This window comes from Apteryx rowi, unplaced genomic scaffold (assembly GCF_003343035.1).
Source record: "Apteryx rowi isolate R43461 unplaced genomic scaffold, aptRow1 scaffold_446, whole genome shotgun sequence".
NCBI classification, from domain to species: domain Eukaryota; kingdom Metazoa; phylum Chordata; class Aves; order Apterygiformes; family Apterygidae; genus Apteryx; species Apteryx rowi.
In genome coordinates this window covers 386500-399671 of record NW_020450701.1, presented here as the reverse complement: position 1 = coordinate 399671, position 13172 = coordinate 386500, and the positions used below count along the sequence as shown (strand labels likewise).

Genomic DNA, 13172 nt, shown 5'->3' with positions numbered 1-13172 from the left:
TGTTGCTCCTGTATACTTCTGTTTTTCCCTTGAATAACAAGCTATGTATCTTTGTTCGAAAGTAAAGAGGTAGCCAAAACTAAGGTACTAAATGAGTGGTGTTATAACCTAGAGCCACTTCTTGCTTCTGTTAAAGCTAGCAAGTGATTTATTATCAGAATAAGAAAATACAGAACAATCAATGAAGGTCTGATATGTAACTGTCATTATTAGTTGATTACCGAAATTAGTATTAACGGAGCATGATATTTCTATTTTTAGCTGTCCTGACCAATGATACTCAGGTCAAGGAAAACAGAAAAGTGGAGAAGAAAAAAATTGTTTTTTGTTTAAACAATTCCCAAAGAAAAATGTCAGTACTTTCTGAGAGCATGTCTAAAGTGACAGCTACGGGATTACTGACTTAATGCAATGCATCAGAAAGTCACCTCCTGATCTTTATAGCAGGATGTTACTGAGGCAGCCTTTCCACCCTTACATTTCCCTCTGCCTTGCATGCACCCATTCAAAAATATGTTCAATAGATTTTTAGTATTTCTCAATGTGGGTTATGCTGTGTAAGCCATCTAGATGTATTTTTCAGATGTCCTGAGCATTTGCAGCTTTCGCTGCAAGATTTTAGTCCATTGTAAATTACATATAACATTTAAGACCTGAATAAATTATTCCCTGTATGGCAGGGGCCATGAGGTTTCACCCAGTGATTTCTGCAGCCAGGCAACTCACATCAAACCCCTTTCGAAGTCTTCTGCTGGTGAAACAGCACTGAGGGTCTCAGCCTCTTTGGATCCAAACTCCCTCTCACTTTTTTATTTTCTGTATTAGCTTGGCTACGTCCCAACTGCATACATGCATGGATACTGTACTCCTATTCTGTGGCCTGCCCTAAATCCCTGCATTTTAAGTCTACAAATCCCTTTGAGTGCAGTCATTCACACTGTCATTTTATGCACAAATATTCACACTTCTCCAGGTCCAGCAAAGCCCCTTACCCTGCTTGGCTCCCACTGCCCTCTCTCTGGCTGCAACACTGCACTTCTCCCAGGGCTGCCAGCAGAGAGGAAACATTGAGCCACACTTCCTTCATCCTTCACCCCCCTTTGCCTTTCTGCCTTGCTTAGTGTGAGAACGGCTGAGCTGATGGAGAACCTTTCAAATCTGACATCTTACTTGTGATCTAGAATTCAGTAGTTTTAAGTAGTCCCTTAAATATGTGTGGATATAAAATGGAATTATGGTGAGATCTAGGTATTTTTAAGACTTAAAACAAACTTTAATATTATGCTCCAATACATACATACACATGCAGACATACACACACACACACGCACAAGAATGGAGCCATTCTCATGCATTTTAGATGTATTTTAAAATTCTTTATTCCTTTATTGGGAAAAGAGCATGTCTGCTTCTTGATGTTAGGTATCAGTGATCTGGAATAGCTGGGAGAATGGAGTACTGAACTCTATTAAGCTTCCTTTTGGCCACTTGCCTCTGAAAATTGTTATGTGATTTTTGTGAAATTAATTCAAAACATTTATTTTTAAATGTTTGGTTTTATAACCATGGACAGAAAAATCTAGAGGGAGGACAAATTTAGAGGAGGTTAAGATATAGCTAAATTGTGAACTTTTTGATTGTTTTAAGGTTATTAATGAAAATGTTCATCCAAAATTTTTTTATAATTTAAAATGGCATTTTCAGTAAGATAGCATTTTTGGAAGCTAAACTATTTTGATCAGCATATTTGGAAGGAGAAATGAAATTTAAAAAGTTTGTCCTATTTTCTTTTTCAAAGTTAAAATCTTTCTTACAGCATATAAGAGAGGCACTGATGTATTCTTGTGTTCTATAATTAAGTAGCAGCTATCTTTAATTATCTAGAAAATAAAATATGAAGTATTTTGCTACACTGTAATATATTTGACATAACTGCAGAACATGACATGCTCCTACTACACACTTTAATGGTGACATGACAAAACAAAATAATATTTGAAAAAAGGGAAAAAAATTTAATGGGAAATTTTCAAAATATTTCTTCTGATCTGGAATGAACTCCAATTATGAAATGTTGAGACTTCCCCATGAAACAGAAGTTCTGAATTTCAATGCTCTGACCTTCACAGGGCTTTATCTTGCCTCTGATTTGTTCCAGAACTACAGCTAAACTCAGTGGAATCTGAATAAAGCCAGTGTCTGGCTTGGCACCACACATATTTTACTCAAATGAACTACATTTTTGCTAGTCCAACAGTGGTACTAATATTCACCCTTCACCTCATCAGCAGACAAGCAGACCTGCTAAATCCTAACCCCAGAAATGGGAATTGGTGCAAATTAACAAATCAGAAAAATATCATGAAATTTCATGCTGAATTGCAGCCGTAAAACCAGAAAATTATTTAATATGAAGGCAGCAAAGTGCACCTGGAAAAATACTACACTGTCTCTACTTTTTCTTACCTAAATCACACTTGAAATCTGGCTCTTCTGTGACTGTGGCATTCCTTCGATTTGAAATATACCCTAGAAGGTAAGGCAAGGAAGTAATTCTCAGATATTCCTATGGGAAATAAGAAGAAAAAACAGCTGCAGCAGCTTGCTGGGACTTCATACTTAAATGCTGGATTGATACAAGGTCACTGGATCTCTTCTTGCTGTAGTTAAAATGGAAGAGTTGTGGTGGGAGAAACTTGACAGAGTAGAGAGCCACTATCTCTATCTTTATATCTGTATTTAAAAATATATATACTTAATGCAGCTCTTCCTTGTCACAGCAGTAGCAGTCAGGCTGGGCTCTCCAAGCACCACATACAAATTTTGTTAGGCCGTTTGTGCAGTACTCACCAGGCTGGATTTGGAGTTGCCAAAAGGTGGCAATCAGTTCCACTGTTTCTCCTCCAACTCCTTCCTCTGAATTTCCTCTGTAGTAGTTGTGTTGGGAATGTCAGAAAGGCAACCTGAGAACTGCAGCACTGAGGCTGAACGCATTATGGGAACAACAGGAAAAGTAAAAAAATACATGATTTTGTAAAGTGGAGTTTAAGTCATCAGTTAAATTAGAGCAGAGAAAAAGAATATAGCCATTAGCCATTAGCTAATTTAGGGTCATTGGGAAGTCTGAGGTAGTTAGTTAGGACATCTACCTAACTGATGAAAGATGTGAAGTCCCCAGTCTATCAGCAGCTATAGGTAATACATAGATTAATGATATTAGCATTGCTGAAGGTCCCATATTCCAGCTAAAATGCCTTTTTTGAATAGGCAATTCTTGGGCAGGCAGACCTAGGACACCTCCTTGGGAAATGGGAGAGGCAGTCTCCAAACTTGTGTGCAGGATCCAGTGTAGGTGTGCTGATAAGAGGAGTCCCAGAGGAACTGGGACTGGAACGCAAGTCTCCCCGCTCCCCGGGGGGGTGTCTCAACACCACTGTGTCACATCCCACTCTCTCTCCCTGGTCCACTGAGGATGTTCTCAACGCAAGTTTAAGGACACACTGAAGAGCTACTTGTCTGAGCCCTTGCAGCAGCTGAGCAGAATTGTGTCTGCTGTGGGACTTTCCAAGAGGTCTTAGCAGCAGGCTGGTTTCAGGAACGCTCGCTCAAGCAGGAGGTGGACCTGGAAACCTCAGGGCTGGCACGTGCAGGCCTGGGTGCAAGGTGCCCATTCTCCTGGGCACCAGGAGGTTGAAGGGTGGTCCCTGGTGGGGGTGCATCTCATAATAATAATCTCGTACATATTCAGAGTAACTTTCGTTGGAGTAACTCCTGATGGAAGAAAGGAAACCTCTGCTGCAGGCAGCCTGCGCCAGGCAAAGGTGAATGTTCAGGCATTGTTTTGGTTTCAGTATTGACGTTCACCTTCCTTGCAGCAGCCCGGCAGTATCACTTGACATCCCTCTGAGCCCTGACGGCGGCAGACCCGTGGCAGCTGCGGCGGGCCGGTGTGACCGCGGGGTGGAAATGGCTGCTGGCGGGCGGCGGTCCGCGCCGGCCCCGGGGCGCGGTCCGGCTCCTGCGTCGGCAGGTGCGGGAGTGTTTTACTGCGGGGGGGGCCGCGGCAGAGGGAGGCGGTGAGGCGCAGGGACTCGCGCGGTCGCGGGCCGCTGCCAGGCGCGGAGCCTCGGCCCAAGGAGCGGGGCAAGTCCGAGCAGCGCCGCGGGAAGGAGTCCCGGTCCGGCCAGAGCGCAGTGCGGCGCTGAACGCGGCGGCCCGCGGTGCCGCGCGGAGCTCGCCCCGGCCCCGGCCGCCCCTCGCCGCCGCCGCCGCGGGCCCCTGCGCGGGCCCTCGCAGAGCCGCCGACGGAACCGCCTGCCTTCGCCGTGCCCTCACCAGCTCTCGTCCCTGCTGCCCCTAAATCATCCCTTCCCGGGACTTCCAATTATAGCTAAAGATTAAGTTCTTAATTTTCTTGGCTGCAAAAACGGTAACAAATCGTTCAGACTTTGTTTTTCCACTGAGCCCGAGGCTTGATTTATTGTGTCTATGTTATCACAAAAATCAGGCTTAATTCAAAATGTTTTTCTGGGAAAGTTCTATACCCTCGGTATTTATTTTGACTGTCCCTTCTCATTAACGTTACTAATTTTTAATTGCTCCCCATTCACTTCTAAATCAAATATTCTGCCTGGCCAGTCGGACGTCATACCGCTCTCGTTTTCACCACGGACAGTTTGCAAGTGCCGGTCCTCGCACGAGGTACTTGGGAAGAGTCACGACCCGCTCTCCTCGGAGCTACAGTACGCGGCGGGGAGCGCGGGCCGGTGCAGGGGGACACCGGTAACGGGCAGGTCACCTCCGCAACATCAGAAAAAGAAACAGATGGAGTGGAGAGAAAGGACTCGCTTATTAAAAAAAAAAGATCGTTTGACCTCCAAGCCCAGCGATTAAATTACTTTCCTTCAGCAAAACTGTTACTTTATCCTAAGAAAAACAGCATTAACGGAGAGGAAGCTCGGCTCCGCGCCCGGCGCGGCCCCGCCGCGCGGCCCGTTAACGGCCGCCGCGCGGAGGGATCTCTCCCGCCCCGGGCCCGGCGGAGGGGGCAGGGGGATCGCGGTGGTCACTGCCCGCCTAGGGCAGGCGAGGCGCGGGTTCCTTCCTCTCCCGCCGCTCTGCCGGCCCGCGGCAGGGCTCCCACGGTCTTGGAGGCGCTCCCCCGGGGCGCTGCCTGCAGCCGGTACCGGGCCGGCGGGTGTGAGGCGATGCCGCCCCCCGACAGCTCCGTGATTAATGACCCTCCCGCCCGGCAAGGGGCGGTCGCTGCCTCCCGCGCTAGCGGCGGCGGGGAGGGGGGAGCCCGGCGGCCAGGTGCGCCCCAGCCCCGCCGTACGGACTGGCCGCGCCGTCTTATAAAAGGCTCCGCGGGGCTGGACGCGACGGGAAGGCTGCAGCGGGCAAACCTGCTCCGCACTGCCTCGTCGCTGCGCGGCCCCGGCCGGGAAGGGTAAGTTCATCCCCGCACTTGACGGCACCCCCTGCATCCTAGCCAGGAGCAGCGCCTCCCCAGGCCCGGGGTTGCCGCCCCTCGCTCGGGGCAGCTTGGCCGTGGGACGGGATGCGCCGGCCCCGGGACCGCCTGCAGTGCCCCGACGGGACCGAGGGCCGGGAGCGGGCTGGGCGTCCGCGGCTGTGTGTGCGTGCGGCGCTCGTTTGCGGGCCGCGGGTCGGAGAGCCGCGGCAGAGCTGCCCCCCGGCCAGCCCTGCCCCTGCGCTGGCTGCAGGCAGGGCCGGGCCGGGCCGAGCCGAGCGCAGTCGAAATGCCCAAGTGTGGCCAACCGCCGCCGCGCCGCGCGCCAACCGTGCCTCAGAAGCGGGTTTCCGCACAAAATGTCTGGGGTGTGGGTGCAAGGTTATTCACCTGGCGTATCAGAGCACATATTGCAGTTGTCCGGTTAAATACGCGCACTCAAGTTCCTACTTCATTGCTTCGGAGAAAGTATTTTCGTTAACTATTAGTGGAATTGCACAAGGAGCAACGTCGTTATAAAAGCAATACAAAATAATCCAGATTAACTACTTTTTTTTTCCCCTAGGGAACAACTAAAAGGGCTGCAAATAAGATTATCTATTCATATGTTTTCAGTTTGCTTATTCTGCTCTGGCATTTTCAGTCTTTGCTTGTTCATGTGGTCAGATACCCTTCATTGCTGTCCTTCTCCCATGGAATACAGGAATAAAACAACAGTTGTGCTGGTTTCTTTTGTAAACGAATTACATTTCAAATCGATGATGTCTTTGTAGTATCATGTAAAACACAATTATATCTGCCTGCAGTAGAAATAATGCGATAAAAATGCATTAGAAATAATATAAATACTCTTATTTTCACACTCCCATTTTCACGTTCCTTTGCATGCCATGCAGTAAGTGTGCGTGTTTGCAAATTTCACAGGGAAATGTTTAATTATATAAAAATACAGACTTCTGCCTTGTAAGATTTTCAAGCAGATCACATGGAAACGCATGCTGTCTTGAGGCATTTTATTTGCTTTATTTTTCAGCGACTGTATTTTGGACCACAGGCTTTCAAGTGGCTCTTGGGTTTACAAAGTATGCAGGATCCAAAGTATGAAACCTGATCACACAAGTATGAACAATGACTCCACTCAGCCACACTGCATGACAAATGCAATCTTAGTTCAGAAAGCACCAGCTATATTTTGGATACTAGCATAAACACACATGTACATATCTGTATTATGTCCTGTATTTCTGTTTAAAGGAATTTCCTGGTCCATTGGGTATTGCTGTATGTACTTGACCAGAAATCCAGTAGTGAAGAAGTTAAGACAGAGTGAAGTCTCTGTTTTCCACAGCTGAAGTTTTGCTGTTTTTTCCATAGGCCCAGAATTTCATCCAATGTAGTTGTGAAGCTTCTAAAATACAAGCTCCTACTTCAGAAAGGCACACAAGGAAATGAGGTTTCTAGGTACCTGCATTTTTATATAGTGTGTCCATACAAAGTGATTGTAGTTCTAAATTGGGTTATATACCACCACAGCAAAATAAAATAACATGTAGACTAGCTTTATTCTTGTATTTTTAATAGATTAATGGGTATTAATAACCCAGTCAAAATAATAATATTAGACATAAATCATTTCATTTCTCTGTATTACTTCTCTAATTAGGACTTTTCTAGTAATCAGGGATATGGGAAGATTTCATCATTTCAGTGGGATTTAGATGGAATGGCAGATGAAATTCTACTGATGAAACATGATACAGAATAGAATCTTTGCCTTTTTTCATAGCTGTGTTGACTCTGCAGTGGCAATAAAGATAATTTTTGTCACTAAAATGCATGCAGATCTGACTGTAACTTAGGGAGAAAATACCAAGAAAAAGTTGCCATTTCATGTTTTTACATATTAAATTAAAAGGAAATAGATCATTTTTTTCAGCCCTCATTCAAGAGAAGCTCATGTGGACTTGAGTTTTGTTTTATATAGGTAATAATTAATTATCTCTGTAAGCAATAAATAATGATATTTTTCTTTGGTTTACAGTTAAAATCCAAAGTATTTCATGAATAATTTCATATTCTAAACTGTGCCAACATTTAAGTGAATAAGAGTTCTTAAAACTGAGACAGATTAACAACAAATTAATCACAATAAAACACTAAAAATAATAATGCCTTTTAAATATCAAATTAGACCAACAGAGATGATTTAGAAAATTTATCTTTTCCTTTCCACTTTTCTGTTACCAATCTTTGACTTGATTCTTTGACTTGGCTTTTGCTGTTGCCAGCAGCAATTACACAGGGACTTCAGTATATGTTTGAAATGCTTGGCAAAATCAGAGCCTGATTTTTGTAAATTTAGATCTTAAATAATTTTCATATTATTTATTTAATTTAAAAAAATTACAATGCATTTGATTATAATTAAAACTGCTTTAATAACTTCTTGTCCTTGTTATCTATCCAGGCTATCACAGAAACACCAGATCTCCAACACATGAAAGCCAGGATCTGTCTGAGAAATTTAGAAGGTGTGCTTGAATAAGAGCAACTGGATCAGGTATTATTCTAGCGAAGAAGTGGTGAACTTTTGGGAAGAATGGTAGAATTGCATATTACTGTGGAATTGGATGAATTAAAGGAACATGAGTTTTATTACAGGCAGAGCTGACAATCCTTTCTGAAAGTTGGGGAAGATTTTTCAGTAATTATTTTCAGCTTTGCTCCAAAAAAGTTTTCTGCCATTGTTGCCAGAGGTTTCTTTTGCCCCTCAATGGCCAAAATACAGTTTACAGATTCTTTTAAAGTTTGAAAATGTAGAAGATAGGACAAGCCCAGTTATTCTTGAATAATTTCAGATATGAAAGGACAGAAGTCTGTTTCTGATCCTTCAAACTCATGGACCAAATTTTGCATTTCAAAATACCTGTATTATGTTTCTGAGGCTCCCATTCACCATTGCAGCTGAAAATATGTTTTTCTTTCTGTGATCCATGGAGCACTGATCACCTACAAGACTGTTGATGAAATGATTGCAGGTAAATAGAAAATGCACACACAGTCCCACATCCCAAATTACGCAAATAATATATTTAAAAAAAATCACATTTCATCTAATTTTTATTTGGTTGTAAATGGAAGCTACTGTGGCAGTACTGCTTAGCATTGTCTGTTGAGTTTTCTCAGAAGAGCCAGGTGATCTTTGGACTAAGAATGATTAAAAGAAATTGCTCTGTGTAATACTACTGGAAAGATATTAAAAATGAGTCTTTGATAAGAATTTTAACTTATGTTTGTGTGCCTGTGTGTGATATCAAATCAACTGCTTTATTAATAGTGATGAGAAGCAATTCACACATTCGTACGTAGGCATCCTTTGTTTGCCAGACCTGGCAATATTGGAATTTCTGATAATCTGTCTTTGTTTTTAGAAAGCATTCACTTTAGCACAGTAGGTATATCAACTTAATGTGATTCCTTTCTTTATCCTCTTTTCTGAATGGGGAAAACATTGTGTGTAATTAATTTTTTGTACATACGTACTACTTGGGTTCATTATCAAAGATGATGTTGACGGAGTTTGTTTGTACCTAGAAGGGAAAGTTCTGAAAATGTGGGGAGTGTGTATATCTCACAGGAAATTCCAGCCTTAGATTGTCTCTGGAAAAAAGATCAAATTAGCTTTACATCTTCTAACAGTAGTTCTGTTGGATCGGAGGAACAAAGCTGTCACTCACAGTCTGGAGTTTCTGAGTGTGTGTATACATGCGTGGTAGTGGTTGCAAGGGTATGTGTGTGAATTTGGGATGGAAAGGAGCTGCATCCTTGGTGGATATTTTTACTCTGATGCTGAGATTCTCAGCATCACCTTAAGCTTACAGCATGGCTTGTGCCAGAGGGCATGTTGGTTTAGAGATACTCTTGTTGGTTACAGGTCCTCCCTCCTGGGGAAGTCACCAATGGACTGTAGACATTTATCTGAGAACAGTAAGGAGATCTCAAGCCCTAGTTCAGAGCCTGATTCCCTGCTGCCTTCTGCCGCTGGCAGTAATTCTTGCACACCCTCCTCAGCTGGGCAGCGGGCTGGAGCAACTCCTGGAAGACCGGCAGCTGCAAATGCCGCTCGGGAGCGCAGTCGGGTTCAAACGCTGCGCCATGCCTTCCTAGAGCTACAGAAGACTCTGCCCTCTGTACCACCTGACACCAAGCTCTCCAAGCTGGATGTGCTGCTCCTGGCCACCACCTATATCGCACACCTCACCCGTAGCCTTCAGGATGAGGAAGAGTCACCGGGAGAGGGCTTGGGTACCCTCCGAGGGGATGGATACCTGCACCCTGTCAAGGTAGGACAGCTGAGGAACAGCTTCCACCTTCTCTCAGTGAAGTTAATTGGTATTACAACTATGTAGATTTCAAGCTTCTTTGCCTTGCTACAATCAATACATGACAAGACTGCCTTAGGTGAGCGTTCCCAGGCAGTAGAACCACTGTATCTGGGTGCTGAGGGCCTGCCGGAAATATCCTGGAGCTCACTGGCAATTTGCCTCCAGCTTCAAGGACTTTGCACAAGAATATTGAATCTAAGAGAAGCCCAAGCCCAGTGAGACTTGATCCCTTAGAACTGAAGGAGGAGGGCGGGAACTGAGGAATACCAGTACCTATTCAATCTTCGTATTAACACAGGTGTGGAAACCTAGTCACAAAATCCATCAGAATCCATTCTAGGTAGTAACTGTGATTGAGGTAATCAGCTGTTTAACAGCAGTGAGCCCAGCTGTGGTAGTGCTTGGCAATGTGTGCAGGCCTGCTTTGTTTCTCCTGTTGAGCCAGCTGAGATATGAAATGTGACATTAATTACTGGCCACATTTTAACTCCTTATATAAAAGTGCTTTTCAGACACATTTATTTCATCTAGTTTGTATATGCTGTTATTTTTCTTCCCTTCATCAAAAAAAATCATGGAGATGTAGAGAGAACATGGAAGGGGAAATGCTATTAAAGAGTACCTGGGGATGAAAACTATTTTCAAATACATTACTCGGTGACTGATGTGACTCTTGAATACCATGAGATATTTTCTTTGGCTCTAATCTCAGCGAGTGGGTTAGAGCATTGTTTTTTTTTTTTTTAAGAGTCTGATGAATTCAGAATGATTTAATTAAGATTAATTTGTGAAGTAATCTCTAATTCCCATAAAGTGACTAATTCACAGAGAGTTCCTTGTTCACAGTATTGGTCACTGTAACTGCACATAAATACATATTTAAAATGGTTAAAAGCATGATCTGAGTGGAGGTTTCTTAGGTAATTTAAATGATTAGCAGACTCATTAAGAAAGCAAAACCTTTAAATAAATTAGAAGATGGCTATATTTCATAAAATAATAAATATTGTAATGTATTTCAAAGTAAGTTCTTTGACTTCAGTTACTTTGCTTGGGCAAAGTGAGTGGACACAGGTCTCTTATGATACTTTTTAATGACTGCCAATTATTACAGGAAGAAAAATACTCTTAACTAGTTATGAAAACAGTTAAGTTATCCAGATGCACAATTCCCAGACTACTGGAATAAAGCAATAGTTGATTAATTTAGCAGTTATTTTTACTAATCTTACTTAATGTGTCATCTGCTTGTCTTTAGTTTTGATGAAGTACAGGTTGAAATCAAGATCCCGTCAGTCAAATCAGTGTTTCTGATATTCTTGTTGATAAATTTTTTTTTAGTTGGAACTGGAACCAAAGGGTCAGAGACAATTCATATTATGTGCTTCAAAAAATCAAAGTGCAGGATATGAGGAAAACAGTACAGATAACTGTAACTATACATGTGTATATTAACCATGATAAATACAAATAGTATGAAAACTGAAATATCGAAGTACAGTTATGTGTACACCAAACAAGAAATGTGGTTAATAACTTTAAACTAGCTAAGTCACAGATGTCTTATTAGTGATCCAATTCATAACATCAGACTTGCAATAAAAATATTGAATGAGATCTTACGGTCCTTCCCAGTAAGAAGTTTTCTGCTTTTTATCTCTTGAATAGAAGATTTGAGATTTAATTGCAGTACAAAAGATTTAACAAGTGCCTTTAGTCTTCAGGGATACCTTTGTGTCAGACCAATACTTGTTTTTCTATTTCCTGCTTTTATAACAGAAGTCAGTCATTGATTTTGATACTGTAACAGGAATAACTAAGTTAGTTCAATGTATGGGACTACAGTCATTCCATTATGAGGACTAAGATATCTGAGTACTGCTCCTGGAGAGTAGCCTTGCACACACCAATTAACATATGATGTGGGAGGAGCCATCCGTGAAATTACAAATGCATTTAATTGAGGGACTCTAGCACACATATATAAAGAATGAGAGAAATTTGGGTTTGCAAAAGTCAAGTCCACAAGAAAGGTGCCAGCCTGTTCCCAAAAGTGACTTTTAAAAAATGGCATTACCTGGAGCACCACGCTGGCTGTTTTTCAGATATTTTTGCATCAAACGTGTGACAGGTTGTCTTTTCAGGCATCAACTTTACAATAATCAACTTGGAATATCAAATTCAAGTGGAATTCTTCAGATAGAAGGACATGCATCTGAAATAATGTTTACTGCATAGTGATCACTGCAAGGCTGTTATGAAATGCTAGCTACAAAAATAAATACTTAAAACCAATTAATTGATTTTTCCAATAATCAATTAAAGGAAAGATAAATTGTTTCATCTCCTGAAACTGTTGGAGCTGATGAATAACAAGAACTTATCAGTGATGAAAACTGTCAAGGAACAATTATATTAAATTCCCTTTCACACAGTTGCTTAGCAGGCCCAGTCCGGCAATCAATATTGTGTGGGCAGGTTGGAATGAGCATGTGGATATATAGATGCTGCAATCTGTGCAAACACGGGGGTATGCCCAGTGCTGTAAATCCCAGTGGTATCCCTGTCACCATAAACAGGAATGCTTTGTTTTGTTTTACTAACAGAGCAGCTATGATACAGATTCCTACATGATCACATATCAGTATGATTTACAACTGTTTGTGGGCTCATGAGGATTTTTAGGAACTGTACCTTACAATTTGCTACTTAAGAAAATATCCATGCTGAGATTGCATTACACGGTTTCTAAAAACTTTTTTTCAATAAATGACATAAACATTTTGGTGATAGCAACAGTTTCCTATTTTCTGATACTGTGATTTCATTATCATTTAAAGCTTTGGTTTTATAGCTCAGAATTTTTTCAGACTGCAAAGATCCTATATATTTCAGCACTGTGCTTGTCTTTTGTCTTGCAGAAATGGCCAATGCGATCCAGGTTATATATTGGAGCTACAGGGCAGTTTTTGAATCACTCAGCACAAGGAGAAAGTGCAAGCCAAGGAGAAACATCAACAAATTCACAAATCTAATCTCCCTTTTTATTATTAAAAAAGTTATTTATTTCATCATATATATTTAAGTTAAAAAACACATCTGCAGACAAACTGTAATTATTCAAGTACTGTTTATGGATGAGAAGGAACTGATTCTTAAATGCAATTAATGCCTTATTAACTTAATCTGATTTATCACTGGTTTCTAACATAGAGGAGATTGTTGATACCTGAATTGAGGGAATAGGAGAAGGCAGTTGCACTCAGCACCAACCCATAAAGCAGCGACAAAGGCAATACCGCTAACAGAATAGG

The 13172-nt window shown here is 42.1% G+C and overlaps 1 protein-coding gene across 1 annotated transcript; it reads left to right on the top strand.

The window, feature by feature from the left end:
- The first annotated feature begins 8023 nt into the window (after nt 1–8023).
- On the top strand, nt 8024–12893 carry TCF24 (transcription factor 24). Its single transcript, XM_026077065.1, has 3 exons — nt 8024–8033; nt 9408–9816; nt 12780–12893. Exons 2-3 carry the CDS (start codon nt 9433–9435, stop codon nt 12891–12893), a joined length of 498 nt encoding a protein of 165 aa, XP_025932850.1. The 5' UTR covers nt 8024–8033; nt 9408–9432.
- Nucleotides 12894–13172: the final 279 nt, after the last annotated feature.

What these genes read in the sequence shown, in the direction of transcription:
- TCF24 (XM_026077065.1), top strand. Translation starts at nt 9,433, where the DNA reads ATGGACTGTAGACATTTATCTGAGAACAGTAAGGAGATCTCAAGCCCT. An exon ending in GATACCTGCACCCTGTCAAG is followed by an intron (nt 9,817 to 12,779) that starts GTAGGACAGCTG and finishes TTTGTCTTGCAG; the next exon opens with AAATGGCCAATGCGATCCAG.